The 22,070-nt window shown below is 35.3% G+C and overlaps 1 protein-coding gene across 7 annotated transcripts in view; it reads right to left on the minus strand.

Moving 5' to 3' along the window:
• The window catches only part of GLYR1 (glyoxylate reductase 1 homolog), a 43,554-nt gene that overhangs the window by 11,427 nt on the left and 10,057 nt on the right, over positions 1-22,070 (minus strand). For 2 of the 7 annotated variants that reach the window (XM_044659022.1, XM_044659016.1), the window contains exons 4-10: positions 15,136-15,274; positions 13,833-13,835; positions 10,906-11,139; positions 2,863-2,949; positions 1,987-2,043; positions 1,309-1,359; positions 1,139-1,212 (exon numbers count right to left, since the gene is read on the minus strand). In XM_044659022.1, coding sequence (XP_044514957.1) covers positions 1,139-1,212; positions 1,309-1,359; positions 1,987-2,043; positions 2,863-2,949; positions 10,906-11,139; positions 13,833-13,835; positions 15,136-15,274 — 645 coding nt within the window. The remainder of the gene's footprint in view (positions 1-1,138; positions 1,213-1,308; positions 1,360-1,986; positions 2,044-2,862; positions 2,950-10,905; positions 11,140-13,832; positions 13,836-15,135; positions 15,275-22,070) is intronic. The other 5 variants (XM_044659015.1, XM_044659019.1, XM_044659021.1 and 2 more) reach the window with 3 other exon arrangements.

Genomic DNA, 22,070 nt, shown 5'->3' on the forward strand with positions numbered 1-22,070 from the left:
TGGCATTTCCCCTATTAGAACATACATTCTTTAAGAACAGAGAATTTATCTTATTCCTCTTTAATACACTGCTCTCATACACATAATGATACCTCAGTAAGTATTTACTGAATAAATGCATCAATTAAATTATCAAAAATATATAAAAATGGCAGGGGTAGGTAGCCCAGTGAATAGAGATCTAGGCCTGGAGAGGACCTGGGTTCAAATCTAACCTCAAATAGTTCCTAGCTGTGTGACCCTGGGCAAGTCCCTTAACCCCAATTGCCTAGCCCTTATTGCTCTTCTGTCTTAGAATTGATACAAAGATAGAAGGAAAGGTTTTTTAAAAAATATCACACACACACACACACACACACACAAATGGGAAGATACAATGTTGGAAGAACTTTAAGAAAATAGGTTCACATATATTGCTGGAGGCACTAAAAATGGTAGATGCTTACAGAAGAGCAACCTGGAAACATATGAAGAATCCAAAACCATCCATTTTCTCTGAGAACATTAATTCGATTTCCCTACACTTTTTTGGGAATATATCCCAAGGAAATAAGGCCCATCTCAAATTAAAAAAATAATGAATACTAAAATGCTGCTAGCATTGCTAGTTAATAGAAAAAAGTAGAAAAAAATTCAAATTCCCAACAACAAGGGAATGGCTAAGCAAACTATAGTATGCTAAAGATATATCTAGCTCTTAACATGGATAAGAGTGAGGCCCATGAGTTCACTAGTAAAGGCAATGAAAAGATGAAAAAATTTCTACCAATGCAGGGCAGCAATTTTTCTTCAAATTATAGTCTTAAGAAAACTATCTAGGACACTAAGAGGTAAGATTGCTAAGAGGGAAGGATCACATAGATATATAATTATTAAAAAATAAGTATGTGGGCTATGTCAGAATAAGATGATATGTAAATAAATATTAATAAGTAGAATAAGGTATATAATGCTAAGTAGATAAAAATGTTTGATATTGAAAAATAGTTTGAAATTTTGAAAATAGTTTGGAGTTTAACATTGAAAAGATTTTTTTTCTTATAAAACTGTTTCAGTTCCTAATTAAAGAACAACCACAAAACCCCAAATGCTCCACTGTGGTCAAAGCCAAAGGGAGCATGCCCTTAAGGGGTTATACTTTTTGTCCGTGGGAGTGATGCTGCCATTCACTGCTGTGCTATCTGCTGCTTGGATAGATGTGGATCCAGTTTCCTAGGGAAATAAATTAGGGAGTCATGAAGTTAGAATGCCCATGATCAAGTCCCAATCACTGAAACATGAAAATTCAAAGGAGAGAAATCTGCATACCTCTTCACACACTTTTAACTTCTTTGTTATTGCCTGATAACAGACAGCTGGCTAACAAGAGAAGAAAAGAATCACTTATTAAACAGACTTCATTATAGAATCAATTTATAACCTTTTTGCCCCAAGAATAAAGGGAAGCATAAATGATAAAGGGCAAGGCCATATCACTTGGAGTTGTACCCTGAAAATACCTACTGAAAACTACCTTTCCCTCCCAAAATATCTACATTACTAATACTCAGTCTTTTTTTAGCAAGATTTATTTCACATGCAACTTGTGGTTCTTCTAGACTCTATGGGGTAAACAGTAATTATGCAACTTATTTGTGGTTAGTGATGACTAAAAATATGGTATATGAGCCAATGCATACAGATTAGTTCTAATCAACTCCAGTTGACCAACTCAAGTAACACAACTGCCTAATTAATTCAATAGTCCACGACAGTTCATTATTCTTATCTGCATGACAGCAATTAAACTTTTTGACTGAAGTGTTTGCTAAGGCAAAATTATATGACCTAAGTGAAACTAGAGACTAATAGGATAATAGGGTAGTTTCTATGAAGTATTACAACTTGACATACTTATTCAGCACTGACTAACCTTTTTTGCTAATCCTCTCCCACACAGCCTTGTCCCTCACAGACCAAGAATCAATAATTCTAAGATCAACTCACCTTCTCTGTTTGGCTGAGCAGAAAGTGATGGAAATGTGGGTCTCCATCTTTTACAGGCTGAAACAAGAAAATTACTAAATAAGAAACAAGTTTACCTTCCATGAAAGACACCATTCTTATACCTTATTGACTGGCCTTTCCTGAGAGAGATAATCTAGAAGATTTTTTCTTTTTTTGTCATTTGGAAACTATTTTGAATGTTCATTCCAGGTCCTTTATGAAATGAGAATACACTCAGAAAGCAATATTGGCACAAGAAAAGAGACAAAGGATATTTATAACCCAGAACTAATCTAAGAAAATTTATGGACCTGTATTAAGAAACCACTTGGGATTTTAAAATACCTTTAAGATATATTGTGGCTGAATCAAGTAACACTGGAGATCTTTTCTTAAAGGATACCTCCTTGAATGGTTTAGACCAGTGATGAGCAAACTTTTTAAAGAGGGGGCCAAAGAAAAAGAAATGCTCATCCGTCAGTCTGTTTCTAAGACAACTCTTTCAAAGTTTCATTGTATTGTATCCTACTCATTGTATTTGTCAGATTAGGAATAATGTCCCGTAGCTGGATAGAACATTTCAGGGGGCCACATCTGGCCCACTGGTCATAGTTTGTCCATCACTGGTTTAGACAAATATCTGCTTGAAAAGGCAGAGGACATCACACTTTTCTTAATATTACTCCATTTCTGTGATTCTATGATGTCTCTTGGAAGTCAATCACTTCCTTAAATACAGAATTCCATCTTGTATGACCTTCCTTTAGGAGAAAGATGATAGTGCTTGTAGGAAATCTCAGTGCCACCTTTTAAAGTATATTAGCAATAGGAAACTTTTCTGAAATTGTTAGAATAGTTGTTTTAAGAGCTTATTACCTCACTTACACTTGGTTGCCATTTAAACCCAGCCATAGTTCCTGCCACCATTCCTTTCACAGTACTGGATTCTGGGATTGTGAGATCCTAGAGGAAGAAAAACCAGATTAGCAAGATGTTGTGACAACTTTAGTTATAGACAGTATCTACCCATAATTAGATAAGCTTTATAATTCAAATCAGACAACTGAAACAGAATAGCTAGATAACAGAGAAGCTTTGGAATGAAAGTCTAAATGAAGGATTTTTATTTGGCCAAAAAGGCCTGATATGAGTAATACCTATCTTAAAAAGGAAAGCACTTTGTGAACAACAAAGTGATGTGAGCTATTATAGAGAACAAATTATTCCTGTAGACAAAAGAATTACAATTGTCTTGTTTTCATTTCTAAAAAAGGTAAAATGCAACCTTTTGACAATATCTCACAAGAACAGTAATGGTAAGATAAAGGAACTAGTTGAAATACAATCAACTATCAACAGCAAAGTGTAATGGAAAGATTGTGGGATTTGGCAGCAGAAGACCCACCCCCTACTACTTGAGTGACCTTGGGCAAGTAAGAATCTTGACTTGTTTCTTGACAGAAACAGAAGGGCGTCAGCTATTTCAACTACATAAGGAGGGCGTTAGAATAAATCTTTCAGCCCTTTTAGCTCTCAATATACAACCCTATGAACTATTTTGAGCCGAATAGTGACACAAAAAATACAAAACAGTAGTTAGCCTACAAGTCATTTTAAGTGGTATTTATATTTAAAAGATGTTTCTACAATGCAATAAAGGAAGTCACTGACAAGAAGAAAGTCCCCACATACAAATGTAAAGTAATTTCATATCATATAACTTATATTATTATAAATAAAATATTTATAGTAGTATTTTTTTTGATAGCAAAAAAATAGAAACAAAAGCAGATGCCCATTAATTGGGGAATGGCTAAAAAATATTATGGTATGTGAATGTAATGGAATATTGCTGTGCTCCAAGAAATGAAATGTAAGACATGTGAACATAAGAAAGGTATATATGAATTGACGCAGAACAAAATAGAGAGCCAAGAAAACAATATAAACGACGGCTACCACAATGTAAATGGATAGAACAACCACACATACAAATCAAAAGCAAATGTAGTAAAATAATAAAGATAAGACAAGATTCAAAAGAGTTACAATAAAACAGCCAATCTAATCCTTCATGGCAATGGGAGGTTCAGGGTTTGGTGTACTTTGCATGTAATTTTAGACTTTTTCAAAGTACTCATTCAGTTATGCTGATTTTTCCCGTCTTTAAAAATACTATTCATTATATGATATGGCTGTAGGGGAGGGGAAGAGATACTAGGAAAAACTATCATGACATAAAGACAAAAGGCATCAATAAAAACATACTGATTTTGGTAAACTTTCTTTCACTTTCTTTTCAACTTTTTGTTGAAAAGGATGGTTTACTGGGCAGGAGAAGGGCAGTGACAGAAACAAATGTGATGTAAAAACAAAAAGTATGCTTTTAAACTAAATTAAAATTTTATTTACTTAATTCATTTCCAAGTAATTTAATTATTTTTATTATAATTTTTATTGTTATATACATTGTTAAATTTAAATTAAATTTAAAAGGATGTTTGAGTTTACATGTGGTTTGAACATTTTAAATATTTTTTGACATTAATACTTCAAAATAAAATACTGATATCAAAAAAATCTAGATCAGTGGTTCCCAAACTTTTTTGGTCTACCACCCCCTTTCCAGAAAAAATATTACTTAGTACCCCCTGTCACATATTATTACTGCCCCCTTACAGTTATTCACTGACCCCAAATGCACCTGTGGCCATCACCGCCTCCTGGATCACTGCAGCACCCACCAGGGGGCGGTGGTGCCCACTTTGGGAATTGCTGGTCTAGATTCTCTCATGTCTTTCCTTCCTGAGTGTGGTATTTCTTCATAGTACATGCTATGCTAAGACAGTAATCTGGATGATGCACAGAATAAGATAAACAGAGTTGCAAAATTGCTGGTTCAAACCTTCCCCAGGGCAGACAACAGTTTTAACACTAAAATCTATTTTCATTTTTTTAGGCTAGAGGAAACAAAAGCTCATTTATTTATTTTAAGTGCTCAATTAAGCAACCATAAATGTCATTAAATGTGAAAGAGAACTACTTTATATGTGCATAACATTTTTTTAACTTTTTGAAGTGTTTTGACATATATTGGAACCTAGGTCTCTTGACTCTTATCCTACTGCCCACTAATTGAGTTGACTCTACCTCCAAGCAAACATACTTTTTTGTTTTGTGTGTCCAGAGTTTCAAACCTCAATAAATAATCGTGAAATAAGAATGACAGAGCTCCCTAAAATTCTCAAACTAAAGCTTGCATAAAGACATCCAGTTTAACTGCCTTCAAAAAATTAATCTTACTGTCAATTAATGCCAAGCCTTAGGAGAAGCATAGTTTGCACTGGAACCTAAGTTAGGAAGACTATGAATTCAAATACCTACTAGCTGAGTGATCATGGGCAAGTCACTTAACCTCTCTAAGCTGAAGTTTTCTGATTTGTAAAACGAGAGGACTGGACTTGATGGCTGCTTAGCTTCCTTCTAGCTCTAAATCTATATAATCCTTCATGCTAATCCTTATTTTCAGAAAAATACAAAGAACCTATGCCATCACAAGGTGATTGGCCTATATCAGATTCTTAAGAGTCACTTAATCACAAAAATCTGAACTATTTATTTCTCATACCTTATAGTACCTCTGTGACTAACTGTTTGGCTTCAGCCCAATTTGTCTCATTCCATTTGTGGAAAGAACTGCTGGCTTAGTTCTTGGGCCATTCTTGATTTATTTCAGGATAAAAGCTGGGTTGCAAGAAGATTCTTGAAGATACATCCTATAGTAGTAGTCTGTGGCTTTATTCTCAACAAAGTAACTTAAGATTTCATTCCCATAAATTAAGAACCAGGATATGAGTTCTTATATTGAAGCTGAAGAAATCATTATTTTTCATGGTCATATAGCAAGATGATGCCGATACGAAATGATACAAAATTACATTAAAGAGGCACAAAAAAAGCATAGAGTGATTATTTCTGAAGTAGTCAGTCCTGACAGAGAAACAAAGAAAGGCTTTATGGAAGAGATGGCAGTGATTTGGACTTCAATGGATGGACAGGAAGCAAACAAGTGAACTGGGAAGGAGGACATTCTGGGTATAGGGATTAACATGAATAAGTAAAGGAATGGAAGTGGGGAAAAAACAGGGTGGTGCTTTGGAGAAAGTAGTCAGATTTGGCAGAAGAATTTTTGGTGGAGAGAATTAAGTTGCAAAGGTAGGATGCCAAATTATAGAGGGCACTGAATATTGGATAAGGCCAGAACTTTACTCAGCAATTAGGAACCATGAAAAAAATTTTTAGTAGCCTGTCATGGCATAAGGAAGATTCATTTGACAAAACTTTTTTTGGGGTTTAATTAATTAAGAATATCTTCCCATAGTTACACAATTCATGTTCTTTTCCTCCCTTCCTCCCACTCCCCCCTCCTATAGCCAACCAGCAACTCCACTGGATTTTACATGTGCCTTTGTTGATAAAACTTTCAAGAATGGCCTTGGGGGTCAGAGTAGGGAAATGAGAGAAGGAAAGAAGGAAGCCTTATTAGGAAGCTATAAAGACACAGGCGAGCAATATGGGGAGTCTATATTAGGGTGGAAGAAGTGCAAAATGAGGAGGATATATGTGAAAGATACTGAGTTAAGTAGAACTGAAAAAAAAAAAAACCTTGGAAATAAGTTGAACATAAGGGACAAGCAAAATAAAAAACAACAAAACGGTTTCAACTGGTCTATTTATTGTTGTTTTTCATTTGCTACATTCATGGGGCTGTCCTCCATTCCAGGAATGCATTCTTTCCTTACTGCCTCTGAGGATCCCTTGCTCCCTTTAAAAATAAGCTCAAGGGCCCCTTCCTATATATAAGAGTCCTTTCTTGAGGACTCCAGCTACTAGTGTTCCCTAAAATTCTTCTACATTTATATTATATAAAATTCTTCATATTTACTTGTATATGTGAGTATTGTTTCCCTTGATATAATGTAAGCTCCTGAAGCATAGGAATTGTTTCTTTGAATCTCTAGCACTCACAATAGTGCCCAGCACAAAGTAGGTGCTTAATACTTATTGAGTAATCTGGAATACTAGATATGAATGGGAGTTCCACAGGCAAAAATAGCTAAGTGAGAAGGATGAACATATTTAGAGGGAAAGATAAGAGAAGTATAAGATTTGAATTTGGGGTCCCCAAATGGGCTATTCTGATAGAGATGAACCAGAAGGCATTTAGAGATGGAGGTCTGGCACTCAGAAGAGAGGTCAGAGTTGGAGATGCATATTTGAGAGCTGATATACAAAGACATGGAGTAAATGAGATTGGTGGGGAGAGAATGTCGAGAGAAGAGGGTCAATGAAAGAACTTGGAGAAATACTCATTCTTTGAAGTTGAGAACAAGATGAAGAGTCATTGAAGGAGAAAATAACAATTAAAGAGAAAAGTAGGTAAGAAAACTAGTAGTGTATAGCTTCTTTCTGAAGTTAAGGAATGAGAAAAGACTCAGAAATATAGTTGATAGTATCAAAGGTGCAGAGGTAATAGAATAATAATAAAAAAAAAACTCCAGCATTTAAGAAATCCTGGGTAATCTCTAAGAGCTTTTACAGGAGAGTGGTGGGGTCAGAAATGAAATTACAAATAATGAGGAAAGAATGAATAATGAGATTGGGAAGGTACTAGATATGGTGACTTTTCAAATTTTGGCAAGGAAAAGAAGGAAAGAGGGGATTCACAGCTGGATAAAAGGATAAAAAAATTTTTTTTGAGTTTGCAGGGGAGTTAAAAGCATAATTGTAGGCAGATGGAAAGAAACCAATAGAGAGGGAGAAAGGGGAAGATACACGAGAGTGAGGATCATTATTCAAACAAAGTCCTGAAGGTCTGGACAGGTATATGATCAAGGTCACAGGCAGCCAGTGGGATTAACTTTGTGAGTGGACAGATGGAAGAATTAGTGATGTCAAGAGATTCTGAGAACTAAAAGGATTTTTGTTGGGCTTCCTTCCAGATGGACTCAACCTTTTTAGTATACCTTTAAGAGGAAAAAAATAACTAAGCTTAATTTTGGCTATGTTGAGTTTCACTTACCAGTGATATCTGTCTTAAATCTGATTATTATCACTGCCTACCCAAATAAAATTCAGAATTGCTCCACAGGGCCTTCCACAAACTGGAAGTTAATTAACAGGCTTAGAAATGTTGGAAGGCTGAGGGTGTGTGTATGAGAGAAAACATTCCAGGTTCATAGTTATTCAAACATTAAGATAGTAAACCATCTGGTTAAAGCTGGGTCCTGACTAAACGAATCAGGAGGAGTTAAGGGATTATATACAGTGGAAGCTGTGTTCTGCATATCTGAGAAAGGATAGGAGGTTTTGGTCGGAATAATATAAGATCCTGAGAAGTTCTGTGATTCCACAAGGGAGTAAGGGATAAGATGGAAATAATGGGAATACATACATGGCTTAAATAAGAGAGAGACCACTAGAATTGAGGAGTTATGTGGCAAAGATTCCTCCTGGCCCTGATGTCAAAGGCAACAGGATTTGTAGAAGCCTCCAATAGTGAGTTGCAAAGGCTATATTACAGGCATCTCCTCTGCACTATCACTTTCCCCACTGTAGTTTCAATATATCATACATCAGCACAGGAAATTAAATGAGAATTTTTGTGGCGTTTTGCAGAAGCTGCAAATGATATGCAAAGGCTAGCAAATGACACAGAAAAAGTTAAAAAACTCAGAATTGCATAAAATATATGTACTGTATATATTGTATAATATCAATATATTTTACCTTTTAATACCATAAATATACACAATTTCTTTTTTTAAAGTTAAATAAGTAAAAAGTGAAAAGTTTGTAAAAAGAATGTGAAAGCTAGCATATAATCCGCAAAGGCTAGAAATGTAGATATCTTAACATTGACTTACATGCAGCCTATGACCAAATACTTAACCCAAGTTTTACAATAAGGGTACTGTAAACACCCCATAAAGGAAAAAGAAAAAAATTCAGACTTCTTATGCAGATTTTCCAGATCACAGGGGCAACCAGGTCCTAGCTCCTGCAATGTGGAAGGGATATTTGCATTTTTAGGGAGGAAAAGCCCAGTTTCTGTTAACATAAGGAATTAGAAAGAGGGCTAGATGAAAAGTTTAAGAATGTAGGAAGGTTTGTGAAACTCAAAACTGGGGTCCATGAGAGAAAATTGTAAAGGGCTAGTGTAATGAGCACCAGGTTAAAGTAGGTGCAGGAAAGAATTAGACTAACTATCTAGGTTTGAAGTATCAGCATTATCTTTAACTCTTCACTCTTCCTCACCCTTCACAGCCAATCAATGCCAAGCCTTGTTGATTCTACCTCTACAACATCTCTTCCATCTGTTCTGCTCCTTTCATTCATAACCATAAATGCCCGTTCACTCTTCTCACTTCTCACTTGGAATACAATAGCCTCCTGACTGGTTTTCTTGTTCTGTAGTTTCTTTTCTGCTCTAATTGATATTCCTAAAGCATGATGATGTAAGCTTAAAAATTTATACAATAACTCCAAGTATCACATTTTATAAGATTTATTAATAATCAGTTGAAATAAAAGGAAAATAAAAAGCTAGAGTAAAGAGGGAGCTAAACCCAGCCGTGGTCACAAGCGAAAAGAGCAAGAGGGCAGAGTTACACACAACTTATTTACCCAATGTGAGGACACAACGTGGATGAACGGAAAAGGATTCTGGAAGATGAAGTCCAAGGTTTCAAGATTTCTAATTACATAATGACCATGTTATTTCTCTGCTCAAGAAACTCTAGTAGTTCCCAGTTGTTTCTAGGACAAAACATAAACTTCACTATTTGCCATTTAAAGCCCTTTACAATTTGGTGCCAGTCTACACTTCTGAGTGTAGTGAACATTTCTTTCCTTCATGAACTCTGTTCTAGATAAACTGTCTTATTTACTTTTCTCTGTACAAAACATTCCATTCTCCTACCTCCTTGACTTTGAATAAATTTGTTCCCATGCCTCAAACATTCCCTTTTCATTTCTGCCTCTTAGAATTCCTAACTTCTTTCAAGATTCAGTGCCAGTTCTGGCCATCTTACCTAAAAATAACAATGTATTTACTTATCTGTTTACATGTTGTTTCATAACAATTGAAGTCAAACTCCTCAAGGACAGGGATTGCTTGATTTTTATTGTTAATCTCCAGAGTGTAGCACAATGTGGGTGCTTAATAAGTGAATATGTGATGTACAGCATTCAACTAATGTGGGTAGCTATGATGGGGGGGGGGGGAATCAGGACACTGGAATACTGATTGGAGTGGCACAGGAAGTATGGGGAAGGAGACTGCTCACTTAGTAGAAGTTAGACAATTTAAGAATGTGAACAGTCAATACTCTATAGCAGGGGTCGGCAATGTATGGCTCTTTCTGCAGGAGCCATAAAGTCAATTTTTTTTCAGGGGCAGTTACAGGAGTGCGCACTGTGAGCACTGTATGGCTCTCACGAAATTACATTTTTAAAAATGTGGTGTTTATGGCTCTCATGGCCAAAAAGGTTGCCGACCCCTGCTCTATAGTCTCTTATTGAAGTCTCTCTCAACTAAAGTTCTACACTAAGGTATTTATAAAATTCACTTAGGATAGTTAAAATATTGCATGTGTTTAGGTCTTACCTTCCTGACTACACTGTAAGCTACTTGAGGGAAGGAACTATATCTTATATATTTCTTTTGCATATTTTTACAACATCCAGTATAATGTCCTAGAGATAGAAAACACTTTGTCAAAACTCAGTTAAACTGTCTATTTCACATAGACATTCTAATTTGTTAATCTTCCAGTAAATCATTACCCCTCTCAACTCTACTTTTTTTGGGGGGGGAGGGGGAAGAGGACTGGTTTCAGACTTCAGACACATACAAACCTTCTCATCCTTTGGGGGGCGACCCCGCTTTCTGGGACTCTGTTCCTGGGCCCTTTTTAAAGGTGATTTGGAGCCTCTTTCTGCAGAAGCTGAAGACACTCTCTTTTTTCCTTCTCCCATATTCTTTCTCACCTTCCCTTCAGATAGGCCAGCTTTGCGTTTCTCATCTCCTGAATTCTGCTTACTTCTCTCTTCACTAGAATTACGCCGATTCTTCTCTTCACTGTGGGATGACTGAAGGATTATAGAGTAAAAATAGAGGATAGACTTATATTATTTTCTTTCTTTCTTTCTATCAACCCATACATACATACTGTCTTAGAATTGATATTAAGTATTGGTTCTAATACAGAAGAGGTAAGGACTAGGCAACTTGGGTTAAGGGACTTGTCCAAGGCCTCAGTTAGGAAATGCCCGAGGTTATATTTGAAACTGGGATCCATCCTGTCTCTAGGTCTGGCTCTACTGAACCATGTAGCTCCTATATTATTTCTTTTTTATTTGTCTTTAAATTTAAAAAAAATTATTTTCTCAATTACATGTAATAACAACTTTCTACACATGTTTTCTGAAATCTTAAGTTTCAAAATGTTAACTCCTTACCTTCCCGCCCCTATCCTGGAATGGTAAGCAATAAGACCTTATACTCATATTATCATGTGAAACATATTTCCATATTGAACAATGCTGTAAGGGAATACTCACATAAAACCCAAATCCCAAATTAAAAATAAATAAACTAAAGTGAAAAATCATATGCTTTCACTATCACTGCAACAGTTCTTTCTTTGGAGGTGGATAGCATTTTTTGTCAGAAGTCCCTCAGAATTGTCCTGGATCATTGAATTGCTGAGAGTAGCTGACTGTTTCACAGACGATCATTGTATAATATTCCTGTTACTGTGTACAATGTTCTCCTGGCCTTGAATTTTTCACTCTGCATTAGTTCATGTAGGTCTTTCCAACTTTTCCTGAAAATCATTCTGCTAATTATTTCTTAGAGCACAATAGTATTCTATCACCATCATATACCACAATTTGTTCAGCCATTTCCCCAAACTGATGGACATCCCCTCAATTTCCAATTCTTTGCCACCACAAAAAGAGCTGCTTTAAATATTTTTGTACAAAGGAGGTCAAGAGCTAAAGAAGCTGGCAATACACACACAACTTCTCATTGGTTACTTGCCTGGGCAATTATTAAAAGGAGACAGCTAGGCAGACTCAGTCCAGAAGAGTCTGTCAGGCTGAGAGAGGCATAGGCCCTTCATACTATAAATCTCAGTGTTTATCCATTACCTTTTAAACACCATTAAAAAAAAAAAAAAGATCTCTTTGGGTATAGACTTAGTAGTGGTATTATAGGGTTAAAGTGGATGCTCAATTTTATGGCCCTTTGGGCATAGTTCTAAATTGCTTACCAGAATGGTTGGATCAGTTCATAACTCTACCAATAATGCATTTGTATCCCAATTATGCCACATGCACTATACATTGAAACATTTATCATTTTTCTTTATTGCCATATTGGCCAATCTGATAGATGTGGGGTAGTATCTTGTTTTAATTTGCATTTCTCTAATTGAAAGTGACTTTCAATATTTTTTCATGTGATTATGGGTAGCTCTGATTTCTTCATCTGAAAACTGCTTGTTCATATCTTTTGATCATTTGTCAACTGGAGAATGACTGCTGTTCTTATAAATTTGAATCAGTTCTCTACATTTTTGAGAAACGAGGCTTTTATGAGAGAAATCTGCTGTAAAAACTTTCCCCCAGTTCGTTGTTTTCCTTCTAATTTTGGTTACATCGATTTTGTTTGTGCAAAAACTTCTTACAAGTTTAATATAATCAAAATAATTTGCTTTTACATCCATAATATTCTATATATCTTGTTTGGTCACAAATTCTTCCCTTCTCCCTAGAACTGCCAGGTAAACTTTTTTTATGCACCCCTAATTTGCTTGTGGTATTACCCTTTATGTCTACATCACATACTCATTTTGACCATATCTTAGTATAGAGTATGAGACATTGGCCTATATCCAGTTTCTGCTATACTGTTTTCCAATTTTCCCAGCAGTTTTTGTCAAATAGTGAGTTTTAATCCCCAAAGCTGGGATCTTTGGGTTTTTGCTATGGTCACCCCCCCTGTATATTTTGCATCTTATTTATTCTACTGATTGATTAATCTATTTCTTTTTCAAAACTCTTACCTTTTGTCTTAGAATTGGTTCTAAGAGCAGTAAGGGCTAGGCCAGTGATAGTGAAACTTTTAGAGGCCTTAGAGAATGAGTACCCAAACTGCAACTCTCATGCTACATGTAACCCTCCCCCCCCCACCCAGTCTTACCCCAGACAGGAAGAAGCACTCCCACTGGGCTGCTGGGAGAGGAGTGGATGATATTAAAAATGTCCTCAGGTGAGGTGGAGAGGGAGAAGAGAACAGCCCCACTCTGCCACGTATGCCAAAGGTTTGCCAACACAGGGCTAGGCAACTTGGGTTAGGTGACTTGCCCAGGGTCACAAAGCTAAGAAGTATCTGAGGCTGGACTTCACCATTCTATTTTTTGGTCAGTATCAGACTGTCTTGATGATTATTGCTTTATAGCACAGTTTGAGATCTGGTATTGTTAAGCTACTTTCCTTCACATTCCCCTCTCCCCCATTAATTCCCTTGACATTCTTGACCTTTTATTTTACCAGATAAAATAGTTTTTTTTGGTAGTTTGAATGGTATGGCACTGAATAAGTAAATCAACTTAGGTAGAATTGTCATTTTTATTATATTAGTTTGGTCTGTCCATGAGCAATTAATATTTTTCCAATTGTTTAAACCTGACTTTATTTGGGTGAAAACTTTTTGTAACTGTGTTGATATAATTCCTGGGTTTGTCTTGACAAATAGATTCCTATGTATTTTATACTGTCTAGTTATTTTAAATGGAATTTCTCTTTCTATCTCTTGCTGCTGGACTTCATTGGTAATATACAGAACTTTTTATTTTGTATCCTGAATCTTTGCTAACTAGTTATTTCAACTAGTTTCTTAGTGGATTCTCTAAGTATACCATCATATCATCTGTAAAGAATGATAGTCTCTCCCCTTTTCTCAATTCTCTATTGATGTTTTTTAATATTTTGTATGAATATTTAGTTTCAAAATTTAACTGATGGTTTCATACAGTATTTGTTGATAAATGATAGCACCAAGCTATTAATACTTTACAATGAAATAGGAAAAAAAAAAGAATGATAGTTTTAGTTTTTTTGCCTACTTTAATGCCTTCGATTTCCTTTTCTTCTCTTACTGCTAAAGCTAGCATTTCTAGACAATACTAAAATAATAGTGGTGATAATGGGCATCCTTGCTTTACACCCTGATCTTACTGGGAAGTCATCTAGCTTATCCCCATTGCAGATGATACTTGTTGACAGTTTTAGATAGTTATTACTTTTTTAAAAGAAAGGCTCATTTATGTCTGTGCTTCCAATGTTTTTAAGAGGAATGGGTGTTGCATTTTGTTGAAGGCTTTTGCTGCAACTGTTGAGTTAATCATGTGATGTTGTTTTGATACTGATATGGTCAATTATGCTGATAGTTTTCATAATATTAAGCCAGCTCTGCATTCCTCATATAAATCCCAATTGGTCATAGTGAATGATCCTTGTGACATTTGGCTATAGTTTCTTCCTAGTGTATTTTATTTAAAATTTTTACATCTAAGTTCATTAAGGAAATAGTTCTACAATTTTCTTTTGTTGTTTTTGCTTTTCCTGGCTTAGGTATCAGCATCTTATTTGTGTCATGAAAAGAATTTGGTAGGATTTTGCCAATTTTCTGAAATAGTTTATATAGTATTGGAATTAATTGTTTTTTAAGTGTTTGCTACAATTCACTTGTGAATCCATCTGGCCCTAGGGATTTTTTCCTAAGGGAGTTCATTGATGGCGTGTTCAATTTCTTTTTCTCTTCTTATATTATTTTCAGATTCTGAGAACCTACTGAATCACTGAAGTTGCTGTGCAAGGGAGCCACAACATATTTAAGAAAAGCTACAGAATTTTTGAACTGCTGGGCAAAATGGATTTTGATACAGGATGATAGCCCAGAAGGGAGAGGTTTAGATTAGCAGTCTGTAAAGCTGATAACCAGATTTAAGATTCAATAACATTTTTACATATTTAATAGTTGATTCTGCACTGAGAGTAAATCAAGAAGCATCTTACCTGGTCTTTGCTTTTAGCTTTTTTGAGAAACTCCTCCACAGCATCTACAGCCTGCTGAAATCTTTTACCCTTGTTAATCTTGATCATTTCCTCTTTATGGGGGTGGTATGGCTTTAACTGTTCAACTTTGATCCAAGCACTAATAAAAAAAAACATCGAAAAATTGTTATCTATAACATATATAAAGCAGGTACTTGCATGAAAATGAGACTTGAACAGCTTAACAAATTATATTAATTTTTTAAACCCTGAACTGAACCTAAATATCAATCATGTTATGCTGAACTCTGAACAAAGTTATTATCTAATGAATCAATTCAGAAACATGGAAGGTAATTAGTGCTTAAATTTTTTTCTCAATTACATGCAAAAAATTTTTAACCATTTGTTTTAGAAAATTTTGAGTTCCAAATTCATTCTCTCTCTCTCTCTCTCCCCACCCCCTCTCCATATATATATATATATATATATATGGTACATATGAAGTCATATAAAACATTTCTATATTGGCCATGTTACAAAAGAAAACAGACCATAAAAAACTCCAACCCAAAACCCAAGAAAAATAAAGGAAAAAAAAAGTAACCTTCCATCTGAAGTTGGACTTAATTCTTTCTCTGGAAGTGGATAGCATGTTTCATCTTAAGTCCTTCAGAATTATCAAGGATCACTGTATTGCCCTGAATAGCTAAGTCATTCACAGATGATCATTGCATCATTTCATATAAGTCTTCCCAGGTTTTTCTGAAACTATCCTGCTCATCAGTTCTTATAGCACAAAAAATACCACAACAATCACACACTACAACTTATTCAGATATTCCTCAAATGAAGAGCATCACCTCAATTTCCAGTTTTTTGCCACCATAAAAAGATATGCTATAAATACTTTTGTACAAATAGGGCCTTTCTCCTTTTTTTTTGATATTTTTGGGATATGGACCTACTAGTAGTAAGGATCCAATTAATTTGGAAACCAATTTGGAATTATGTGAGAAAAATTTTTTTCAGCTACTCCATTCATAAGTATGTACATACCTCAAGGAAAGCGGACAGCAAGGAAGATCCCATATATACAAAAATATTTGTTGCATTTTTTGGGTTAGTTATAAAAAAGTGAAATAAGAGGGTCCCAACTGATCTAGTGACTGAACAAATTATTGCAATTTAATGGAAGTCTACATTTTATGAAATTATCAACGAGGAACTTAGGAAAAAAATGGGAAGATATACATGAACTGATGCAGAGGGAAGTAAATAGGACCAGATAAAAAAATATATAGTGCCACAATAATGTAAATGAAAATAGCACTAAAAGGGAGATTAATTCAGATTAACTGATGACAATCCTGCTTTGAGAAAAGAGATGATAAAACATATAACAAACAGAATATTGCAATACGCCATCAGAAGCAGACATTTTGTCAGTTTTGCTGTTTTACAGGAAAGGTTCAATGCAGAGAAAGGGGGGCGAAATAAAACTGGGAAATGATATTTTTCAAAAACTCATAAGGGAAAAATAAGGCTTATTCTTCATGTTTATCCAAGCCCATCCTGTTATACACCAATGCATAAATCAGAGATGCTTTTACATTCTGACTTTTAAGTACCAATATTACCCATGGAACATAGCCACACGATGTTCTGAAGTTTAGGAATATAATAATATTGAGAATATTATAACATTTAACATATTTCTTACTCTTTAGGCCTGGTGTCTTTTGATAAGGGGTATCATTTAAGAACTCAGCACTGATTTGGATTCAGGAAAATAAAGCTAAAGAAAAGCAACACTATAATTATACACATATACATAAACCACGGATTCTGTTTTAAGAGACTGTATCTAAGGCATTCTAAACATTTGATATAAAGTTTGGAACTTGTAATGATGTGACATTAACAAAATAAGGCCACCTGTACTTTTTCTTCTTTTTTAAAATTCTAGATTCTATACTCTTTTTCCAATAGACCATCTTGCTTTTTGAGGAAAATGTATCTAAATTCATTCTAGATCAATATTTTCATTTTACAGATGAAGAAAAAATGAGTTCCAGGGAGATTAGATGACTTGTCCAAGACCATATAGTTCAGAATCAGGATTTAAACTCAGGTCTCCTGACTACAAAGGTATTTAATATTAGTCTCACCACTGTGCCATGCTATCCATCCCACCTTGGGGACTTCATAAAGCAGATCTCAACCAATATAAATTTCATTGTAAATACTTAAAAGTTTCATACTATAGACTTCAAAGTAACTACAATGGTTTAAGGACATAGAAATTGGGTTACCAGATCACTTTAAAGTTTTCTCTTTACATAACTGCTGGTTGCCAACAAACAGTAGTAGCATAAACGATGGCCATTTACATAAAAAATAACAATGCTTTACTAATGATGATTTAAGACTTTTGAGCTATTTTCCCAGGAATGCTGATATGTTTTCACCAATCTATTCATATAACCGTGACCTGATTCTTTTTTAGGACTAAAAGCTGACTGTAGTAGGATAATCTGTGGAAAGGAAAACAGAAAATCTAAATGATACAAATGGGGAATGAACCCATAAAACTATCTCAATAGATCAGTGTGCTAATCAACTATCAAGCACATGTCATATTGTCTTAATTCAATTCCTAAGCATTTATTAAGCATCTATTCTGTGTCTTGCACAATGGAAGGCACTGGGAATATATTAAAATAAGATTAAAATGGTCTGTGCTCTTGAGGAGCTTACATTCTTGTGGGTGTCAGATATGGATAGAACAAAGTAAATATAAAATATAAACCAGGTAAATACAAAGTAATTTGGGGAGGGGAACACTAATCACTCAGGGGATCAGGAAAAGCCTCTTGAAGGCCATGGCATCTAAGCAGAGACTTGAAAGGAGCTAAGGATGCTAAGAATTGTAAGGGAGGTATGCTAAGCTTGTAGAATAAGGAATAATATGATGTTTCATGGAGCAGCAAGACTTTAAGTTAGGAGGCAGAGTGTGCAAAGGGGAGTGATTTTAAAAGAGTTTGGAAAGGCAGGTGCAGCCAGATTGTATTTTTCCTATAGGTAACAGGGAGCCACTGAAGCTTCTCCAGCAGGAGTATGCTTTTGTAATATAGCTTTCGTTGCTATGTAGAATGGTTTGGAGAGGGAAGAGTCTTGGAGGCAAGAATATCAACTGGGAGCCTACTGTGATGGTTTAGGTGAGAAGTGAAGGCTTAAACTAAAGTAGTGGTTGAGTAAAGAGAAAGGATTGAGTGTGGGAGAAATTTTAGAGATGATTTGACAAGTGATTGAACATGGAGGGTGAGAGTGAAAAATTATTCTAGAATTACTCTGAGGTTGTGAGGCAGAGTGACTGGAAGGAAGAAATGGGGAAATTGGCAACAGGAGGTATCATTGGAGGAATCTAATAATTCTTTACTAGACTGCAAACTCCTTGAGAGCAGGGATGGTGTCTTCTTTCATATCTGTGTCTTCTCCATGCCTATCATAGAGTAGATGCTTAACAACTGTATAATAAATATTAAAGGGGTCAAATGAAATTAACAGCCATTAACAGATGCCACCTATGGTAAATCATAATACCTAGCAGTTTGTAAATTCCTGGGGAATGGTTGAACAAATTATGGCATATGATTATAATGCAATATATTTCATAAGAAAGGACAAAAGGGATGGTTCCTGCCAAACCTGTTGTGACTTATGAAATGGTACAAAACAATTTATTCATTATAAACAGTACTGAACACACACATATATGGCTTAAGAATACTAATTAATGCAAAAACCAGTGGGATGAATTGCTAGACTCATTCCCTGATAGGTCATGAAGAAGACATGGTATATTTTCACACACAGACAATGTCGGGTTTTGTTTTACTTTACTCTGCATATGATACAAAAAAAGGTTTAAAAAAAAATCATTCAATTGATGGACGTGAGAAAGGTAATAGTAACAGTTGCCAAAATATTTTTTAAAAGAGAACCACTGAAGCACTTAAAAAATGCATGGAAAAGAACAAAAGAAAGGTCAGTAGGAAACACAAAGCAAGACAGCTTTGAAAAGAACATGCTGAATCTGCTATATATTTGAAGGTAGAAGGGAAGCAGGAGTGTATGGTGAAGATTTGCAACTGCATATACAATCCTCTTTTCTGTTCTGTATGTGGAAATACTCACCTTAGGCATTTTAATTAAGTGAAAAAAAAATTAAGTTTCTCTATTTGGTAGGACAAAAGAATAAAATATGTCACTACCCAGGAAAAAAGGAAATGAACCTTTGATCTACATTTTCTGGCAAGCATAACACTTATACAGATATTTGGCCTTTCTCTATATGTATAACTTGGGTTTTGAGGGCAAGATCATTGCTAATTAAACACAGAAAACAAATGTGTCTCCAAAAGTAAATTAAGATGGGAAAATGAATTGTGTCTATGTTTTGTTTTTTTAAATCTTTATTTTATTAATTTGGAACATTTTTCCATGGTTGTAAGATTCATATTCTATCCCTTCCCTCCTCCCACCGCTTCCCATAGCTGACACACAATTCCACTGGATTTTACATGTGTCACTGATCAAGACCTATTTCCATATTATTGATATTTGTACTAGAGCGCTTGTTTAGAGTCAATATCCCCACCAATCCATGTGATCAGGCAGCTGTTTTTCTTCTGTGTTTCTACTCCCACAGTTCTTCCTCTGAATGTGAATAGTGTTCTTTTCTCGTAAATCACTCAGAGTTGTCCTGGATCATTGCATTGTTGCTAGTAGAGAAGTCCATTATATTTTATTTTACCACAGTGTATCAGTCTCTGTGTATAATGTTTTCCTGGTTCTGCTCCTTTCACTCTGCATCAATTCCTGGAGGTCATTCCAGTTCAAATGGAATTCTTCCAGTTCATTATTCCTTTGAGCACAATAGTATTCCATCACCAACAGATACCACAATTTGTTCAGCCATTCCCCAATTGAAGGGCATTCCCTTGTTTTCCAGTTTTTTGCCACTACAAAGAGCGCAGCTATAAATATTTTTCTACATGTCTTTTTCCTTATGATCTCTTTGGGGGTATAAACCCAGCAGTGGTATGGATGGATCAAAGGGCGGGCAGTCTTTTAGCACTCTTCGGACATAGTTTCAAATTGCCATCCAGAATGGTTGGGTCTGAATTGTGTCTACGTTAAAGATTATACAATCCCCCAAGTTGTAGGGTCATGGGTCTTTCCCCTCAGTGGTTAGAAAATGAATAAATTCGATTTCAAAGTCTAGCAGAATTTCCCACCCTAATTTAAAAAATCTCCCCCCCCAATATTTAGCTTGGATCTTTTTATGCCAAATCCAGAACATGATTACATTAAGAATTTCAAAGGGCAGCTAGCTACATGACTCAGTAGATAGAGTGCCAGGTCCAGAGTCATGAAGAGCTGGGTTCAAATTTGGACTCAAGACACTTCCTGGCTATGTAGTGACTGTAGTCAAGTTACTTAATCCTGCTTCCTTGCCCTTTCTCTTTTAGTTTGTTACTAAGATAGAAAGTTGGGTTTTAGAAAAAAAAAACATATATTTTTTTCATTTCTTCATTAAAAAGGCTGTAAAAACCTTCCCCTTCTCTTGTTCTTCCTTGTCAGTGGAGAGGAGCGAGAATAAAAACAAAAATTCTTCTCATGAGGATTGCTAGGAAGACTGGTGACACAACTGAAAGGACACCAGTGAAACAAGTGAATAACAAGTTTGTCAGAAATATACTTATGATAAAAACTTTATTATTTCTAATTTGTACTATGGAAGTAACCCTGAGTTTCTAAAGATTATGCTGGATGAGCACAAGCTCTGAAATGTCCTAATAGGTTGAAAATGCTAAATATAGTTCCATGCAAGACTTGCATGAGCACTGTCTGAGAAAAAAACCCTAACTACCTTGTAGAGGTTTATCACTAGCTTGGAAACAAGGAAACACATTTCTTGGCAACTTGAAGACTATTACTTTTAGTGGTTGGGTGGGATCTATTTTGGTTTGGACAACAATGAAATCACAGATTTTTGAAGTGTTAAGACCTGTAAGACTGGGTGATACTGAAATAAAAGCATCAAAAATACTGAAGGATTTTTTTGGCCCATTTAAAGCAAGAATATACACATGGCGAAAAAAAATCTTGCAGAAGGTCAGGTTTGGCAGATTTTACTTTAAAATATTTTTCAAGGCTACAACTTACCAAATGCTTGAGCAAAATTTCAAGCTGTGTTGCCTAGACTAAACCAACTTAAGAGATTTTTTTCCTCCCTCTATCAGTTTCGAACACACTATACAACACTTGCTATTGGGCCTAACTCATCCATTAGGGGAATTATTTCCCATTGCACTAAAGTATTAATAGAGTTGGTTAAGATAGAGAATTATTAAGATTTTCTAGGGAAGCTTTTGTCAGATTCTATGGGGCCATTAGTATCAAAACTTGATGCCTCCTGCTACCAAAAGCCATAGGAAAATGGCTCCAATCATTTAACTCTACAGTTTTCAAGTTTCTTTTACCATGACTAATGTTGAGGACTATAGTTCAATCATTCTAAGAAGCAAAAAGGACAAATGAAAAAATAATGGATACTATAGAAAAAATAAAACTGTCCCTTGAGAAGAGTCAGTTTATGAAAGCTGAATATATCAGAGGTAAGGCTAGTCCCTAGTTACTGTGACTTGGGAGAAATCATACAATTTTCTTCAACCTGACCCCACCTCACAGTCCTACAAAACCCCAAAATATTTTGATAAAAGTTGAAATCTGGTTAAAATGAATATCCAGGTCAGAATGGGGGGAAAATGGAATAATCTCTCTTAAATGAGTAGTCTACTTGTTGGAGTGGGGGATAATATGATCAGGCAACCAAAGTATAGCATTATTTCCACTTCTTGGTGCTGACTCTACATTAAGATTACTCT

This window comes from Gracilinanus agilis, chromosome 1 (genome assembly GCF_016433145.1).
Source record: "Gracilinanus agilis isolate LMUSP501 chromosome 1, AgileGrace, whole genome shotgun sequence".
In the NCBI taxonomy this organism is placed as follows: domain Eukaryota; kingdom Metazoa; phylum Chordata; class Mammalia; order Didelphimorphia; family Didelphidae; genus Gracilinanus; species Gracilinanus agilis.